This window comes from Carlito syrichta, unplaced genomic scaffold (assembly GCF_000164805.1).
Source record: "Carlito syrichta isolate Samal-C Ts95f unplaced genomic scaffold, Tarsius_syrichta-2.0.1 Scaffold303111, whole genome shotgun sequence".
Classification (NCBI taxonomy): domain Eukaryota; kingdom Metazoa; phylum Chordata; class Mammalia; order Primates; family Tarsiidae; genus Carlito; species Carlito syrichta.
Genome location: NW_007247207.1, coordinates 1,880,959 through 1,899,591, shown reverse-complemented (window position 1 = coordinate 1,899,591; position 18,633 = coordinate 1,880,959). Strand labels below are relative to the sequence as shown.

General features: G+C 43.3%; 1 protein-coding gene across 1 annotated transcript in view; it reads right to left on the bottom strand.

Moving 5' to 3' along the window:
• Nucleotides 1-7,821: 7,821 nt before the first annotated feature.
• MOGAT1 (monoacylglycerol O-acyltransferase 1) overlaps nt 7,822-18,633 on the bottom strand; it is a gene marked incomplete at its 3' end in the record, with an annotated part of 24,750 nt that continues 13,938 nt past the window's right edge. Inside the window, exons 2-5 of the mRNA XM_008057715.1 lie at nt 15,942-16,120; nt 14,394-14,598; nt 8,875-9,049; nt 7,822-8,021 (exon numbers count right to left, since the gene is read on the bottom strand). Of these exons, the coding sequence (XP_008055906.1) occupies nt 7,822-8,021; nt 8,875-9,049; nt 14,394-14,598; nt 15,942-16,120 (759 nt within the window). The remainder of the gene's footprint in view (nt 8,022-8,874; nt 9,050-14,393; nt 14,599-15,941; nt 16,121-18,633) is intronic.

Sequence of the window (18,633 nt, the reverse complement as noted above, 5' to 3'; positions counted from 1 at the left end):
GATGAAGGGCAGGATAATTTTACACATCTCTAAGTAACACTACACAGGTTACTTGTTAATAACGAAGAGCGGACAAAAACACCTGACAAACACCTCTCCCAAATGACCAAAGTTAATATTACCAACAACAAAACGAACTGATATGGTATGCCTCCTGATGTGACTCACTGAAAAGGACACGAGACTATTTCTGTGCAATTGTTGCCAAATGTACATAACCAGAATATAATCATGATGACACATACCAACCCAAGTTGAAGAACATTCTATAAAACAATTGGCCTATACTCTTCAAAACTGCTTACGCCATAAAGACAAAGAAAGGTTGAGCAACTCTTCCAGCTTAAAGGAGGCTAAAGAGATGTGTAAATTAAATGTCATATATGACCCAGGCCAGGGAGACAACTAAATGTCCCAACAACATAAACAACAACAACACACACACACACAAATCACAGAAACCTAACACCGCTAACAAGGAAATTATTGGGACAGTTGACGAAATTTGAATATATACTGTATACTATTTAATAGTACTTTATCAATGCTACTTTTCCTGAATTGTACTGACGTTATGTAAGAAAATGATCTTTCTCTTTAGAGAGATACATAAAAGTATCTAATCCTGAATTGTACCCCACATCTTTTTTTTTTTTTTTTTTTTTTGAGTAGGACTCTCACTCACACCCAGGCTGGGGTGCAGTGGCACGCTCCCAGCCACCACAACCTTGACCTGCTGGGTTCAGGCAATCCTTCCACCTCAGCCTTCTAAGTAGCTGGAACCATAGGCACGTGCCACCTTGCCTGGCTAATTTTTTGATTTATTGTAGAGAGGAGGTCTCGCCAAGCTGCCCAGGCTGGTCTTGAACCCTAGACTCAGGCAATCCTCTCTCCTCCACCCAGCCCCCACATCTTTAAAATTTAAAAATAAGAGAGAAAGAGAGATAAACGTAAAAGCGATTAGGAGTAAATAATCATGATATCTGCACGGCCTCAAATAGCTCCTTGGTAGCAATAGTAGATAATATATATATTTTTATACCACAAGAGAGATAAAAACAGTAGTTGGCTGCTGGACACAGTGGCTCAGCCTCCTGAGTAGCTGAGACTACAGGAGCACAATATCACTTCTTTTTTTTGTAAAGATGAGGTCTCACTATGTTGCCCAGGCTGATCTCGAACTCCTGGGCTCAAGCAGCCTCCTAAAGTACTGGGATTATAGGTGTGAATCACCGTGCCTGGCCTATAGTAGTAACTTCTTCTTCTTCTTCTTTTTTTTTTTTTTTGAGTAGGAGTCTTACTCTGTCACCCAGGCTGGAAAGCAGTGACACTTTCACAGTAACCACAGCCTCGACCTCCTGAGCTCAGGTGAGCCTTCTGCCTCAGCTTTCTAAGTAACTGGAACCACAGGTGTGAGCCACCATGCCTGGCTAATTTTTTGATTTACTGTAGAGACAAGGTTTCACCAAGTTGCCCAGGCTGGTCTCGAACCCCTGGACTCAGGCAATCTCACTTCCACCTCCCAAAGTGTTGAGATTACAGGCGTGAGTCACTGTGCCCAGCTACAGTAAGTAGTAGCTTCCTTACAGATTATGCCCAGAATGTCGTTCAACAAAGAAAAGAGGAATTTAATAGAGGATGCAGAGAAACCTGATAGTTTAGCAAGATACGGTATAAGAAATATGCAGAGAGGGTAACTGTCGGTGACCAGCACTGACCAAGGGTGGGTTAGGACCCGCACCAGAGAATCTGGACAGCGAGAAGAGACTACTCGGAGGCAGTTCTTCTGGGAACAGTCTGATCAGGACTGGAGCCGATTTTATTCAAACCTTTTCCAACTTATATACCATTTTCTATACCCTCCAGCAGTGTGATAATCACTCACTGGGGGCGTACAAGTTTCGTGCTTTACAAACTATGCATCACAAGACCACCACGAGATCTGCAATTTCCAAGCAAACAATTCGAATTCCATGATGCCTGCGTGCTTACATTAAGGTCACAGGTGCACAATTTCAATACAAATCGTTCAAAGTGTTTTCCATAATGTTCAATGAATCATTCATATTATACTCTTTGCTCTATACCCTGATTAATACAAAAAACTTTCCTGAGTTAACTCTAGGTTCAATCCAAGTTCACTGATTCCCAATATTTTTAACAATTAATATTATCAACTTAACACTATACTATAATCTACAAGTTTAGTTAAATGACTTAACTGTCAGTTATACTATTATCCTATTACGATTTAACGTAATGCCTTATAACTCAGTTAAAACTTATTCTTAAACTACAAAACTTTACTATAATTCATGTTTCATATGTCTAAACTTTAATTTTTATATGATCTAGTGATTGGACTTTAATACTATGCTATATCCTATTAAGCTAATACCTCATCATTAATTCTTTTATAAATCGTATAGTAACTATTATATTTGAATAATGTAGCAAAAGGAAACAAAACAGCAAGCATAGATTTACGCAACTATGAGTGTATATGTATATATTTTATCCTAACAAGTCTACTCTAAAAATCAAATAGTAGCTGTCACACTCTTGAACAAGGAAATGCAGGGCTGCCAAGATGGCGGCCATGGGCTGAAGCAGACAGAATTTCGGTAATTAACGAAACAAAAGAAAAGGTTCTGCCTGGCTAGGGGCAGGGCGACAAAACTATCATGGTAATTTAGTTTCTAATCTTAGCCCTAGGGGAAACAGCTTTCCGGAACAAGAGCTGACTACCCAGTCTACTAGGAAATAGAAGTTAAAAAATATCTAGAAAGAAGTAAAACTTAGAAAGACAGAGAAAAATAATTCTGCTATGCACTTTCCATCAGGTGTATTGAGATTTACTTATAAGTTTTACTGCCATGTATGCACACTGGTCACTAATCACACGCCAATATTATAGGTATAACTGATATCCTATGTCAGAGGCAATCTTCCAGATGGCCTTTACAGGCCTCAGCCATGTAGCTATAGATGTTGGCTCCCAACAGGTAACTGTGACATGAATATGACACTTTGCATTTAGTGAGAACATGTTTTTAAGGAGATTTAACTAACAGAGCATTAACAGACAAAACCATTACAGTGTTAGCGAGGATCACTAAAACTGAAATGATCACTCTGGTTGAGGTCACTGACAAAGAGTGGTCTGTAGAATATGTGGGAAACTATTTAGGATGGAGACCTGGGCTTCTCTGAACACCTGTGAGTGAGAGGATTACAGCTAAAGTGATGATTTACGATGAATCCAACAAATATTTACTGAGTTGTTCTTATGATGTGAGGTAGAGCAAATTGAAGTTAACAAACTTAATAAAGTAGAAGAGGGAGCAGAGGAATCCCAAACAATTTGCTACTCTGAGATGCTGCGTGAATCCTGCCTAGAATAGGACAGGGAGAACTCATGTCAGAAAGTCAGCAAGGAAGCAACTCTACATGTTCCTAGAGCATTGACTTAAAGTAGAAATGAGGCGAGGTGTGGTGGCTCATGCCTGTAATCCCAGTGCTTTGAGAGGCCAAGGTGAGAGGATTGCTTGAGCCCAGGAGTTCGAGAACAGCCTGGGCAGCATAGCAAGACCTCGTCTCTACAAAAAACTAAAACATTAGCCAGGGGTGGTGGTGCACGCCTGTAGTCCCAGCTACTCAGGAGGCTGAGATGGAAGAATCACTGAGCCCAGGAGGTAGAGGCTGTGGTAAACTGTGATCATGCCACTGCACTGCTGCCTGGGTGACAGAGTGAGACCCTGACCCAAACAAATAAATAAGTGGCTGGGTGTGGTGGGTCAAGCCTGTAATCCCAGCACTTTGGGAGGCTGAGGTGAGGGACTGCCTGAACCCATGGGTTCGAGAACAGCCTGGGGAACTTGGCAAGATCTCATCTCCACAATAGATCAAAATATTAGCCGGGTGTGGTAACGTGCGCCTGTAGTTCTGGCTACTTGGAAGACTGAGGTGGAAGGATCATCTGAGTCCAGCAGGTCAATGCTGGGGTAGCCGTGAGCATGTCATTATACTCCAGCCTGGGCGATGGAGTGAGACTCCAACTCAAAAAAAAAAAGCAAGTAGAGATGAACATAGTCATTTATACCATTGTTTCAGTATGACACTGTGTTTTACTTTTTGCCGCGTTTGAAACTCACACATGGCTTTACTTTTGTTTATGAAATTGTAATCCTCCCCTTGTTGTTCAAGTAAATAAAAGTCTTTAAATCCACACAGTTGTGAGGGCCTAGTTCATGCAAATTGAGGTGCTCTAAATCCTCTGACTCCCACTATTATACTCAAAGATCATGACAGCTGAGTTTTTATGAAAAATACAAGTCTTGACTTGATTTCTTAAAATTTCAAATAATAATGGGACGCTGAGGCTGCTTCAAACTAGTAATCGCTGTCATTGTGTAGGGGGTGGGTAGAGGAATGGACGGAAGCAAGTCTTCTTTGTGCTGAATCTTTTTTCTTTTAATTTAAAAAAAATTGTCTTTTTTTAATTTTAAAGATGGGGAGTACAACTCAGGATTAGGTATACAAGTGGCCATCGTACAGGCACAGTTTGGGCCTCCCTTTGCTTCCCACTTCACCTGGTTTGAGATCAGGGACCCTTATGGATGGTCTGTGCCCCTATTCTGAGTCTTTAGCAGAAGCTCACCGGACAAGCGTGAGTGAAAACAGGGCTGTCGTTTTCCAGTCTTGATGACGAATTCAGATTCAGTCATTCCATCTGGCCCTCGACCATTAAGTGTCTGTGGAGGTGGACTCAGGCCATAGCAAATGGCAAACTTTATTTAAAAAAGAAAAGCTTCATCTAACCAGTTGATAACTGTTATCATTTAAGTCAACAGAATATGCTTGCTTTCAATATCGGTGGCTCGTTTTATGTGAGCACATGAGTTACATTTCATTCAACTTTTAGTTCCTGCAATCATGCCTTACGATTTCCTTTATATCCCTCTCAAAACCAACAATAGTGCTCTGCACACAAAGGATAGAAAATTATTAATTAATATGATGCCAAGCAGCCATTAAAAAGAGTGAAATCGTGTCCTTTGCAGCCACACAGATGGAGCTGGACATCATCCTCCTAAGTGAACTGACTCGGAAACAGAGAACCAAACACCACATGTTCTCACTCATCTGTGGGAGCCAAACAGTCACAAAGATGGAAATAATAGATACTGGAGACACCAGTAACGGGGACGGGGGAAGGGGAAAGGGTGTTAGGGTTCAGAAACTACCCAGGGATACAATGTTCACTATCTGGGAAACGGGCTATCTGAGACCCAATCTCCTTCACTACACAATATGCCCATATAACGAACATGCATGTGCACCCCCTGAATCTAAATTTTTTTAAAAGAAAAAATTTTTTAAATAAAATAAAATTGAGATAATGATAAAAAGCAGGACCAAAAAAGGCGAGGCTCGGTGGCTCAACCTGTAATCCCGCGCTTTGGGAGGCCAAGGTGAGTGAATTGCCTGAGCCCGCGGGTTTGAGACCCGCCTGGGGCAACTTGGCGAGACCTCATCTCTACAATAAATCAAAAAATCAGCCGGGCATGACAGCGCGCGCCTGTAGTTCCAGCTACTTGGAAGGCTGAGGTGGAAGGATCGCCGGATCCCCAGCAGGTCGAGGCTGCGGTGGCCGGGAGCGGCCACTGCACTCCAGTCTGGGCGACAGAGTGAGACTCCAACTCAAAAAAAAAAAAAAAATACAATAAAAAAATTTTGCCAAACAACTTCAGTCAGCTTATCTTGAAAAATACAATTGCAAACTTAAGCTTATCTCGGGCCGGGGTGCTGTGGCGCAAGCCTGTAATCCCAGCACTTTGGAAGGCAGAAGCAAGAGGATTGCCTGAGTCCAAGGTTTGAGACCAGCCTGGACAACATGGCAAGACCTAGTCTCTGTAATAAACCAAAAAATTAGCTGGATGTGGTGGTGCGCACCTGTGGTTCCATTCACTTGAAAGGCTTAGGTGGAAGGATCACCTGAGCCCAGCAGATTGAGGCTGTGGTAGCCATGAGCATGCCACTGCCCTCCAGCCTGGGAGGCAGAATGAGACTCCAACTTTAAAAAAAAAAACAACAAAACTTAACTCTATTTGAGTTAAATACAGCATTTAAATCTGTGGGCCCAATGTGGAGGCTCATGTCTGTAACCTCAGCACTTTGGGAGACCGAGGTGGGAGGATTGCTTGAGCACAGGAGTTTGATACCAGCCTGGGCAACATAGTGAGACAACATCTTCACAAAAATAAAAAAAAAACCTAGCTGAGTGTGGTGGCATGCACCTGTAGCCTCAGCTACTCAGGAGGCTGAGGTGGGAGGATTGTCTGAATTCGGGAGGTTGAGTCTGCAGTGAGCTGAGGCCATGCACTGCACTCCAGCCTGGGTGACAAAATGAGACACTGACTCAAAAAAAAAAAAAAATCATGTTACTGCATGTGAAATGGGAAGCTCTTATAAATTGATAGCAAAGTTCCCATCTAGTGAAACAGACCTAAAAAAATTTGAGCATATTCGAATTTCATTTAATGGGCTATCCATGGTGAAGATATTACTTCTGATTTCATATGAAGTTAGTAGCTTTGGTAATTCCACTATTAACCCCTGGCTCACCACTTTTGCATTTTTCAGCTCTCTAACCCTCTTCCAAACTAAGGAGCTAAATACTTTGCTCCTGGGTCATTTATCAAAATGATCTTCACCCTCTTCCTCCACCTTGATTCCTCCAAGCATACAACTTTTAAAAATAAAATCAGTCTATATTACAATACATACAAATATAGCTAAATGAAAAAAAATGCTTTCATTATAGAAACTGATGCCTACATGAATTGAACATGATGAGGGCATCTCTTGTACAGAAATTTTCATCTATTAATAAATTTTCATCTACTCTAATATAACTTGTCATCAAAAAACTGCTATTTATAAATGTGCCGGCACAGAAAACTAAATTCATTGTTGAGTATTAGAAACTTTATTTCTAAAATTGGATTCTATCTGTAGTTCAATGGTATTCTTTTTTTTTTTTTGAATCGGGATCTCACACTGTTGCCCAGTCTGGAGTGCAGTCATGTGATCACCACTCACCATCGTCTCCACCTTCTGGGCTTGGATGATCTTTCCGCCTCAGCCTCCCAAATAGCTTGGACTACAGGCGTGTGCCACCATGCCCAGTTTTATTTTTTATTTTTTTAGTAGAGATAAGGTCTTGCTATGTTGTCCAGGCTGGTCTTGAACTCCTGGGTTCAAGCAATCTTCCTGTCTTGGCCTCCCAATGTGCTGGGATTACAAATATGAGCTCCCACATCCGGCCTATAGCAGTATTCTTTTTTGTTTTTTTTTTTTTTGAGTTGGAGTCTCACTCCATTGCCCAGGCTAGAGTGTAGTGGCATGCTCCTGGCCACCCCAGCAACAATATGCTGGGGTCCGGTGATCCTTCCGCCTCAACCTTCCAAGTAGCCAGAACTACAGGCACACACCACCACACCTGGCTAATATTTTATTTATTGTAGAAACGAGGTCTCGCCAAGTTGTCTGGGTTGGTCTCAAACCCACAGGCTCAGGCAATCCACTCGCCTCGGACTCCCAAAGTGCTGGGATTATAGGCTGAGCCAACGAGCCCATCCAGCAGTATTCTTAAAAGTAATCAATTCCCATTCCAGTGAGAAATGCAGTCATTTTATTATTTTATCATTATTTTAGAAAGTTCTACTCAAAGTCACTTCTCTTGCATTAGCACCTCAATCAATAACAATAAGCAGTAATTAAAGTAAGATAATAATTTTACTCATTTTAAATACATACCAACAGTGTGGATGGGCTTCCTATAGGGCATTAGTCCAAAACTGTACTGAAAAACTCCTCTGCCATGAAACAGTGGTAGAGCAAACCCCAAGATCTTCTGAAGTTTCTCTTGAACAGTTCTCAGCCAGGAGCCTTCAGGGTTGTTAATCTGTTTGAACAGCTCGTTTTCACCAAAAGAAAACACTGGGACCAAATAAGCACTATAAGTAACAAAGTTGAAGAATATGAATTTTAAAGGAAAAGAATTTAATAAATAATTTATTCTGCCCAGCTGACTTGTGCAACAAATTTCTCTCTATTTAAAATATGCCCAAGCCTTCCTATATTGTGAATTTCATGCTCGGTATGTTGACATTGCCTTAAACTTGAATTCTTGGGGAGGTAATTCACAGGCCAGCCAGCAATGGCATTTTACTCTATAGAAAATCAAGGTTCCAGGTTTCTCTTTCATCGATAGCTTCGGCCATTGCTAGTTTGATCATTTGACTGGAAATTGACACTGTGGGTCTAACTTTTTTTTAGTTGGAGTCTCAGTCTGTTGCCCAGGCTGGAATACAGAGGCACAATCACAGCTCCCTTCAGCGTGACTTCCTGGGCTCAGGCGATCCTTTTGCCTCAGTCCCCGGAGTAGCTGGGACTACAAGTCCACACCACCATGCCCAGCTAACTTTTCTATTTTTATTTTTTATTTTTGTAGAGTTGAGGTCTCACTGTGTTGCCCTGGCTGATCTCCAACTCCAGGCTCAAGCAATTCTCCCACCTCAGCCTCCCAAAGTGCTGGGATTACAGGCATTAGCCAGCGTGCTCAGCCTGGTTGTTGTGGTTGTTCTTGTTTTGCTTTTAAAAATTAAGTTTAATTGCTGAATGCCATGATATTGAGCTACCTCAGTAAAAGTTCATACTCCACTCCCCAAGAACATAGACACCTGCTTTTATTATAAGATCAATTTAGAGGAAGTCTTTAAGGGTTACAAAATCACTTTACTTCTATGTGTTCATGTAAACACATCTTAACTTTTCTGACTCTGTTACCTTATACAAAAAGCCACTTACCCATTGGCCAAAGCAATTTTAATAAATCCTTTCCGTGAGAGGATGGACAGAGTGAATTTTCCAGGATGGGCATCCAGTGATTCTTTTGCACCCCCAAGGACAATGACTGAGATGTTTCCACCTCCCTCCTTGCTCAGCACATGGGACAAGCTTTTCCTGGAAACTGAAACTGACCCTTAGTGAATAAAACAAAAAGTGTAACTCGTTATTCTTTTTTGTGGTTGTTATCTTAAAGACATGGGATACAATTCAGGATTAGGTATACAGGTGGACATGGTACAGTTAAAGTTTGGGCCTCCCTTTTAATGATTCTTTTTTATAAGTTAAAAAAAATCTGGCTGGGCACAATGGCTCGTGCCTGTAATCCCAGCACTTTGGTAGACCGAGGTGGGAAGATTGCTTGAGCCCTGGAGTTCGAGACCAGCCTGGGCAACATAGCGAGACCTCATTTCTAAAAAAGATATAAATGAATTGATTAATTAAAATAAATTTAAAAAATTTAATCATAATATTCCATAGCAACAGTAAACATTGAACAAAATTTTCTACACTGCTTACCCTTGGAGCACTTTGTAGGTCTGTAATTTTTTTCATAGCCAAGTTTTTGCAATGTATTTTAATAATAAGATCTAACATTTTGGTGGGTGATGGTCTGGGTCTTTAAAATTTCACCCCTCAGGCTCGGTGGCTCAGCCTGTAATCCCGTGCTTTGGGAGGCTGAGGTGAGTGGATTGCCTGAGCCCGCGGGTTTGAGACCTGCCTGGGCAACTTGACAAGACCTCATCTGTACAATAAATCAAACAATTAGCTGGGCATGGTAGCGTGCACCTGCAGTTCCAGCTACTTGGAAGGCTGAGGTGGAAAGATCACCGGAGTCCAACAGGTCGAGGCTGCGATGGCCGGGAGCGGCCACTGCACTCCTGTCTGGGCGACAGAGTGAGATTCCAACTTAAAAAAATAAAAAAATAAAAAATAAAATAAAATGTCACCCCTAGGTCTACTGCTTGTTTGGGTAGGCCGTACACCAGTTAACTCTTTAGGTCTCTATTCATTCTGCATTCTAAGTAAAAGGAGCCTCCTGCCTGGAGTTGTTCAGTGCACAACCTGCACAGTTATATTTGGTGGCCTTGAACATCACCCTAGGAAACCCTTGTTCATAACCAAAAATTATATCCTCCAAAGGTTTCCATGGATTTTCTAAACACACAATAGTCTCCTTACAGATATTCTACGTTGGTCATTATTTTCTAAAACTGGATTGATAATGTAAATGGTTTCACAGATTCAGACCTAGAACACTGGCCAGATTGCTACATGGTTCTAAAATGTATAGTCTGACTTGGGTAAATTGCACATTTAAGACAGTTGCATAATTGCTCAGTCAGTATATCAGGCTTTCCCATGCAAAAATAACTGTAAAGATTCCTTCTAAGATTTTACATGTACTACAGATTCTCGGAGGAAACTACAAAAAAGAATGAAGATAAAAATACAAACCATTCTTGACCCACATTTCAGATAATCGCTTTTTAATGTCTTATGTTTCTTTCTATTCTGGGTTTTATTCATTGTTTTCAGTCATAACAGAATGTGTTAGACAGGCTTTATAAAGACATAGCACAGCTCGTCTCTTCAAAGAAATGATATGCTAATTTCACTGTGGTTTTCTACTGCTGAGAGAATGCAAAATTATGACAGGGTTCTGAATGACCAATCAACCTCTTAAGAGGAGGTGGAGGGTGGTGGGTTGGAGGGTCGAAATCCTGAGCCTGCCTAGATGAGTTTGAACGTTCACTGAAGTCAAGGCATGTCGTTTCTCTGTGAGACCTTGAGAACTGGATGCCTCTCTTGACCAGAAGGAGGGCCTTGTATATTTCCAGGCCCCTGGCTCTCCTAGCTTGCCTCTGATCTTGTCTTAGTTCCTCCTTGGGTTTTCTGTCTTCACGCCATCCTTAAATGCCGCTCTTTCTTGGGGCTCCTTCATTGTCTCCCTTGTTCCTGGCCTCATCTATGCTCATGGATTCAACTTCTGTCTTTGTGTGCTGAGTTCTCCCCAATCCAATTCCCGGGAGATCTTCCTCCTGAGGCTGCAGGCCCACATCTCCGATGGGCCCAATGGACATTTCTACTCCGACAACTCAAAGATGGCTCAAATTCCACGTCTCCAAACCCAATGCACTAAATTCTCCCTCAAAATGGTTCCCTTTCCACCATTACCTATCAGGGTGAACGGGACCATCCTCTATCCAGTCACCCAGAGAAAGAGCTTCTCCCATATGTTTTTCTCTCTCTTAGCCACCATGTCGACTGGTCACTCATTCATTCATTCAAAAGTGTTTACTGAGCACCTGTAGGCCAGGTACTGTTCTAGATGCCGGTAATGACAAAACACAGTCACTGCTTTCATGAGGATAATTCGACACTAAGTCCCATGGACTCCATCAAAATGTTTCCCACTGATCTCCTCTTGCATAGTTCACTGTCACAGCCACCGTGCTAGTTTAGCCCCTGTCACCTCTCCCCTAGTCACTCCACAGGGCCCTTTCATCATCACAGTCGCTGGGCTCACCTCCCTCCAACCTCTCTCCAAGCAGGTCCCTACTTTGCTCAAAATCCCTCCCAAGTTCCCCGTGCCTCACCTATAGAATAAAATCTAAAGTCCTCTGTGTGGTACATAAGGGTGTCATAATCTAGCTTGCCACCTACCCAGCCTTCAAGGGTAGACGGAAAGGGACATGAGCCTTAAAACACAGTCCGCTTCAACTGACACTTGGTGAGTATGGCTACACCAAAATGGGCCAAGAGGAATGGGTGGGAGTTGGGATTTAAAAGGATTTAGAGTGGGGTGCAGTGGCTAACACCTATAATCCCAGCACTTTGGGAGGCCGAGGTGAGAGGATTGCTTGAGCCCATGGGTTTGAGACAAGACTGCGCAACTTGGCAAGACCTCATCTCCACAATAAATCAAAAAATGTGCTGGGCACGGTAGCATGTGCCTGTAGTTCTGGCTACTTGGAAGGCTGAGGTGGAAGGATTGCCTGAACCCAGCAGGTCAAGGCTGTGGTGGCCGTGAGCATGTCACTGCCCTCCAGCCTGGGCAACAGTGAGACTGTGACTCAAAAAATAAAAATAAAATCAAAGGACTTAGAGCACCGAGGTCTCTTGGCTAACAGCAAAAGAGACAGCTCTCAGGAAAGCCCCTCTGAAGCCTCATGAGTTCCTGTGGGTGCACGTCTTTGTCAGTCTTTCCCATCTGGAGAGGCAGCCTCCAATTCAGCCGTGTACCAGGGGCTGTCCTAGGAAGCAGGGTCTGGGAGGTATTGAGAACGCTCTAGACTTGGAGACAAGGACAGGCTAAACCTCCACTGGCTACAGGTTTGACTGTTTTTATTTGGCTTTCTGGACACTGAAGGTTGTACAAAGGAAAAGAATTCATGAGGTCATAAACCAGTGATGGCAGACAAGTCTCATCACTAATGCCAACTCTAGTACACAGCAGTGACTGTGGGCACACTACGTGGAGAAGGACTCTCACACGGAGTGTTGTGTCTGACACGGTGGTGGAGAGGGGATACCTACATCTCCTGGGCCATGAATTCATCAAACCTGCCTTCAACAATTCTACCCAAACTCACCCATGGCTGTACTTTGAATCAGAAAACACTGCACTGTAAATATATTTCTGTGCTTTTTCAAGGTTTTTAAAATTCCCCTTAATTTTCTTCCCCTTATATATAAAACAAGGTAACTAAGAGAGTTACCAACCCCCAAACTTTGGTAACAAAGAGAGAGAGAGTGCATCCTCTGGAGGCCAGATGCCTCATCTTCGGGGAGCCTGGAGGATTTAGTACGCCCTCTGGAGGTCAGATGCCACACCTTCAGGTAGCTTGGCAGGTTTAGTGCGCCCTCTGGAGGCCAGATGCCTCATCTTCGGGGAGCCTGGAGGATTTAGTGCGCCCTCTGGAGGTCAGATGCCACACCTTCAGGTAGCCTGGAAGGCTTAGTGCGCCCTCTGGAGGCCAGATGCCTCATCTTCGGGTAACCTGGAGGATTTAGTGCGCCCTCTGGAGATCAGATGCCACACCTTTAGGTAGCCTGGAATGTTTGGTGCACCCTCTGGAGGTCAGATGCCAGATCTTCCGGTAGTTTGGAGAGTTTAGTGCACCCTCTAGCATGCCCTAGCTCAGGCTGGACTGAGTTCTGTATACAAGTGCATGAACAGAAACAACCTGAAAACCTAGTCCTGGATTCTGGTCCTTTGATGCTTAGTGAGTTCTTACCAGGTATATAATGATAATAGTGACATGAGAAATTAACAGGAAGTGAAGATAATCTGGGAGATCATGGAAAATTCTATCCATGAATATGCCACTTACTGATCCTAAAAGTATAATTTCTCAAAAAGAGGCTTATAACGTTTCTGTATATTCAAGAATTACAAAAAACAGCAATTAATTGACACAATGTTCATAAATATTAAACACCCTTAGGCCAAGAGCGGTGACTCAAGCCTGTAATCCCAGCACTTTGAGGGCCTGAGGTGAGAGGATTGCCTGAACCCATGGGTTCGAGACCAGCCTGGGAAACTTGGTGAGAGTTCATTTCTACAATAAATTTAAAAATTAACTGGGCGTGGTGGTGTGTGCCTGTAGTTCCAGCTACTCAGAAAGCTGAGGTGGAAGGATTGCTTGAGCCCAGCAGGTCGAGGCTGCAGTAGCCATGAGCGTGCCACTGCACTCCAGCCTTGGGGGACAGAGTGAGACTCCAACTCAAAAAAAAAAAAAAAAAAACTTTTAAAGTTATTGTATGTAGTTGATGGTTCTTTAGTAAGTTGGTCAAGTTGAAAAACCAGACAAATTGAGCCTCTTAAGTTGAATGAGAGCCATTAATGCAAGCTTAGCCTTCTGTACACATTTATGCAGCATCATTGGCATTTCAGGTTAATTTTATTCTCAGAATTTGAACAATTATGGTTTCACTAATCAAAGAGTTTTCCACTGACTCAGAGCAGCAGTGTAGAATGGACTGTTTTTTTTTTCCTGAACCAAGTTATATTTAATCTGAGAAGAAAAGACAGCAAGTTGAGTATGTTCAGTTTATGTCCTTGCCATTACTTCAAGACTCACTGGAGGACATTTTCCATTTCTAATACTTATAAATGCACGCCAAGTGCCTCTCAAAGTGTGTAATTTATCACTTCTTTGACCCACAATTTCTTCTTCCACATCCGGATATACAAAATGCATTCATTCATTTATTTGTTGGATTAATATTTATTGTACATTTCTATGTTCCAGGCACCAGGTTAGATGCTTGGGAAGGAACAGAAAAGACACAGTCTGTGTCCTCCTAACACAGTCCATTGGGGAAGGCAAGAAACATCCAGATAGCATATGAAGCGCCAGGCAGGGATAAGGACACAGGGTCTTACTCTAAGAGACCAAAGCCCAACTGGGTCTGGGAGGGAGTGTTCCGTGTGCCCCTGCCACCCTAGAGCACTGTGATCTGCCGTCACTTACCACCACACATCAGATATTCTCGGAAGAGAGGACACTGGAGCCAACCTGAGAGCACATGAAGATACGCAGTAAAGCCAGGAAACAACTCCTTGAAATCTGAGTAATTTGTGCAAAAATTTGCAAAGGCTCCAACCACGAGTACTCCGTGGGGATAAAACCCAAATATATAGTTGTGACTTGGATCCAAATCCTGAGTTTTGATGAGCTACAGCACATTCATATTGAGATAAAAAAGGGAAATGTTCCCATGTTAGTTTCCAATGAAACACAAAAGGACTAGTTTTTCTGTCAAGAAGAAATGGAGAACATAACTTGTTTTAGTTCCCTGGGTTGGAGGCGTTTCCAAATTCCTAACTATTTTCTAAGCCCATATCCCTTCACACACAGCCTTCTATATTCTGTCAATTCAGCTTAGAGTTCATTTAGTAGCCTGAACCAAATTGCAGGCTTTCTCCCTGCTACAGTTTGAATGTGCCCCCCCAAAAGGATGTGTTAACAGCTTCATTCTAGCCAGGCACAGTGGCTCACGCCTGTAATCCCAGCACTCTGGGAAGCAGAGGCGAGAGGACTGCCTGAGCTCAGGGGTTCAAGACCAGCCTGGGAAACATGGCAAGACCTCGTCTATACAATAAATCAAAAATTAGCCGGGTGTAGTTCCAGCTACTTGGAAGGCTGGAGCGGAAAAATCGCCTAAACCCAGAAGATTGAGGCTGTGGTGGCTTTGAGTATACCACCACACTCCAGCTTGGGTGACAGAGTGAGACTCCAACTCAAAAAAATAATATAAAATAAAAAGTTTCATCTCCAATGCAACAGTGTTGAGAGGTGAGGCCTCATGAGAGGAGATTAGGCCACGAAGGCCGAGTGAAAGGATTAATGCCATTATCACAGGAGTGGGTTCAATATCTCGGGAGTGGGTTCCTTACAAAAGGATGAGTCTGGCCCCCTCTTGCTCACTCACCCTCTCTTACCCTTCTGCCCACCGCCTTCCTCCACAGGGTGGTACAGCAAGAAAGGTCTTGGCAGATGCCAGCACCTTGATAATGGCCTTCCCAGCCTTCAGAACTGTGAAAAATAAATTTATTTTCTTTATAAATAATCCCAGTCTTTTTTCTTTTTTTTTTCTTTTTGAGTAGGAGTCTCACTGTCGCCCAGATTGGTGTGCAGCAGCATGATCACTGCCACCGCAGCTTCAACCTGCTGGACTCTGGTGATCCTTCTGCCTCAGCTTCCCATGTAGTTGGAACTACAGGTCCACATCACCATACCTGGCTAATTTTTTGATTTCTTGTAGAGACAAGGTCTCACCATGTTGCTCAAGCTGCTCTTGAACTCCTGAGCTCAGGCAATCCTCTCAACTCTGCATCCCAAAGTGCTGGGATTACAAGCATGAGCCACCACACCAAGCTATCCCAGTCTTTAGGATTCTGTAACAGCCGCACAAAATATTCCCTCTGTAAAGGAAAAGGCCTGATATATAGGTGATGAAAACAAATGTCCACTCTTCTCCCAATTCAAAACAATACTTTATAAGACATTTCTACTCACATGGATTGGAAAATAGTCCTTAAAATACTTCCATACAGTCCAATTTCTGACCCAGTTGAATCTTCTCCCTCCTTGCTCTGGGGTATGCCAGTCAAAGTAAAACCACATCAAGTAAGGAATGTAAAGAACCCAACAGTTGTATAAGATCAGCAGTATAATGATTCCACAGCCCACCTGCGCTGTAAGAAAGGAAAAGGCCTCACGGAGTCAGGTCAGTTAACATCTGCTCACTGAGCTGGGCTCGGTGACTCAGCCTGTAATCCCGCGCTTTGGGAGGATGAGGTGAGTGGATTGCTTGAGCCCGCGGGTTTGAGACCCACCTGGGCAACTTGGCAAGCCCTCATCTCTACAATAAATAAAAAAAATCAGCTGGGCACGGTAGCACGTGCCTGCAATTCCAGTTACTCGGAAGGCTGAGGCGGAAGGATTGCCGGAGCCCAGCAGGTCAAGGCTGCGGTGGCCGGGAGTGGCCACTGTACTCCAGTCTGGGCGGCAGAGTGAGACTCCAACTCAAAAAACAAAACAAAACAAACAAACAAACAAAAATCTGCTCACTGTACTGTCCAATCATCGGCCCACGGTAGGGGACTTCAACACATGCAAGTTATAGGAAGCTGAGTCTCAGTTCAAGTGAGGTAACATAACAATGCAGCAATGATATAGTATCACTTAACATTTACTGGGTGTTTACTATATGCCGCACATTGTATTGTGTACTCTGCCAAGGTAGTTTCACTTAATCTTCATATAGACACAGTACCAATGAAGTAACCATAGTACTCATTTTTTTTGGAGTGGGAATCTCACTCCGTCGTCCAGGCTGGAGTGCAGTGGCACGCTCACAGCCACTGCAGCCTCAACCCGCTGGGCTCAGGCGATCCTTCTGCCTCAGCCTTTCCAGTAGCTGGAACTGTAGGTGTGCACCATTACACACGGCTAATTTTTTTATTTATTGTAGAGACAAGGTCTGGTCAAGTTGTCCAGGCTGGTCTTGACCCCCTGGACTTAGGCAATCCTCTCTCCTCTGCCTCCCAAAGTGCTGGGATTATAGGCATAAGCCACCGTGCCTGGCCCGTCATTGTATTCTTTATTTTTTGTTTTTATTTTTTGAGTCGGAGTCTCACTCTGTCGCCCAGGCTGGAGTGCAGTGGCACGCTCACGGCCACTGCAACCTCCACCTGCTGGGCTTAGGCGATCCTTCTGCCTCAGCCCTCCAAGTAGCTGGAACTACAGACGCACGCCACCATGCCCGGCTAGTTTTTATGACTTATTGTAGAGACAAGGTCTCACCAAGTTGCTCAGGCTGGTCCCGAAACCCTGGGCTCAGACAATCCTCTTGCCTCAGCTTCCCAAATTGCTGAGATTATAGGCTGAGCAAGTGCGCCCAGCCCATAGTATTCTTAATGTTCTTTTTTTCTTTGTTGTTTCATTGTGCTTTTGAGTTGGGGTCTCCCTCTGTTGTCCAGGCTGGAGGGCAGTGGCACGATCATGGCTCACCACAGCCTTGACCTTCTGGGCTCAGGTGATCCTCCCACCTCAGCCTCCAGAGTAGATGGGACTATAAGAACATGCCACCACACAGCTAATTTTTTTAACGTCATTTTTAAGGACTAACCTGAATTCCATTAATTGTCAGTGCTAATTCAACCCTTCTCTTAGTTTTGAACATCTGTGCTTCTAGCAAATTTTCTCTATAAATGTCATCCTGCAGTTTCCCCACATTTTGACTGACTTCCATAGGACAATAAGTAATATGGGCTAAGCAGAAACATTTTTGTCACTTGATACACTTTGATACTTTGCTGTCCAAAGGAGTTGTTCTAATTTAAATTCCCACTCTGCACATTGCATACATTTTTAATGTTTCATTTTATAAATAGCACCCAAATAGTTTTTTAATCCCTTGATTCTAAATTGGGATCAAAAAGAGAAAACACTATAAAAACTAGGTGACTAGATAACCTCTATTTTCTATTTTTATCTCTTTAAGCAATCTAAGGTAACTCAATTCTTCTAAATTGAAGTTCAAAGAGAAGAAGAATATTAAAAAAAAAAAAAAGTCTTGGCCGGGGGCGGTGGCTCGTGTCTGTAATTCCAGCACTTTGGGAGACTGAGGTGAGAGGATTGCCTGAGCCCACGGGTTCGAGACCAACCTGGGCAACTTGGTGAGACCTCATCTCTACAATAAATACAAAAATTAGCCAGGTGTGGTGGCACTTGCCTTCTGTTTCAGCTACTTGGAAGGCTGAAGCAGAAGGATCACCTGAGCCCAGCAGGTCGAGGCTGCAGTGGCCGTGATTATGCCACTGCCCTCCAGCCTGGGTGATGGAGTGAGCCTCTGACTCAAAAAATAAATAAAAAATAAATTTAAAAAAGTCTTTGCCAGTACATTATGCAGCTCTCAAAACTAATGTTGATACCTTTTTAAATTATCTAGATTCCCAAACCAAGTTGAATTGAATGCCTGAATTTTAGCTGAGCTGATTTAGGTATATTTTGGATTACCAGTCACAAATCAGCTCCACTCTCATAGATTTTACTTTCTCTACATTGTTGAAGAAGTTGCCCCTACTCACCTTCTTTTTTTTTTTTTGAGTTGGAGTCTCACTCTGTCGCCCAGACTGGAGGGCAGTGGCACGCTCCCGGCCACCGCAGCCTCGACCTGCTGGGCTCCGGCGATCCTTCCGCCTCA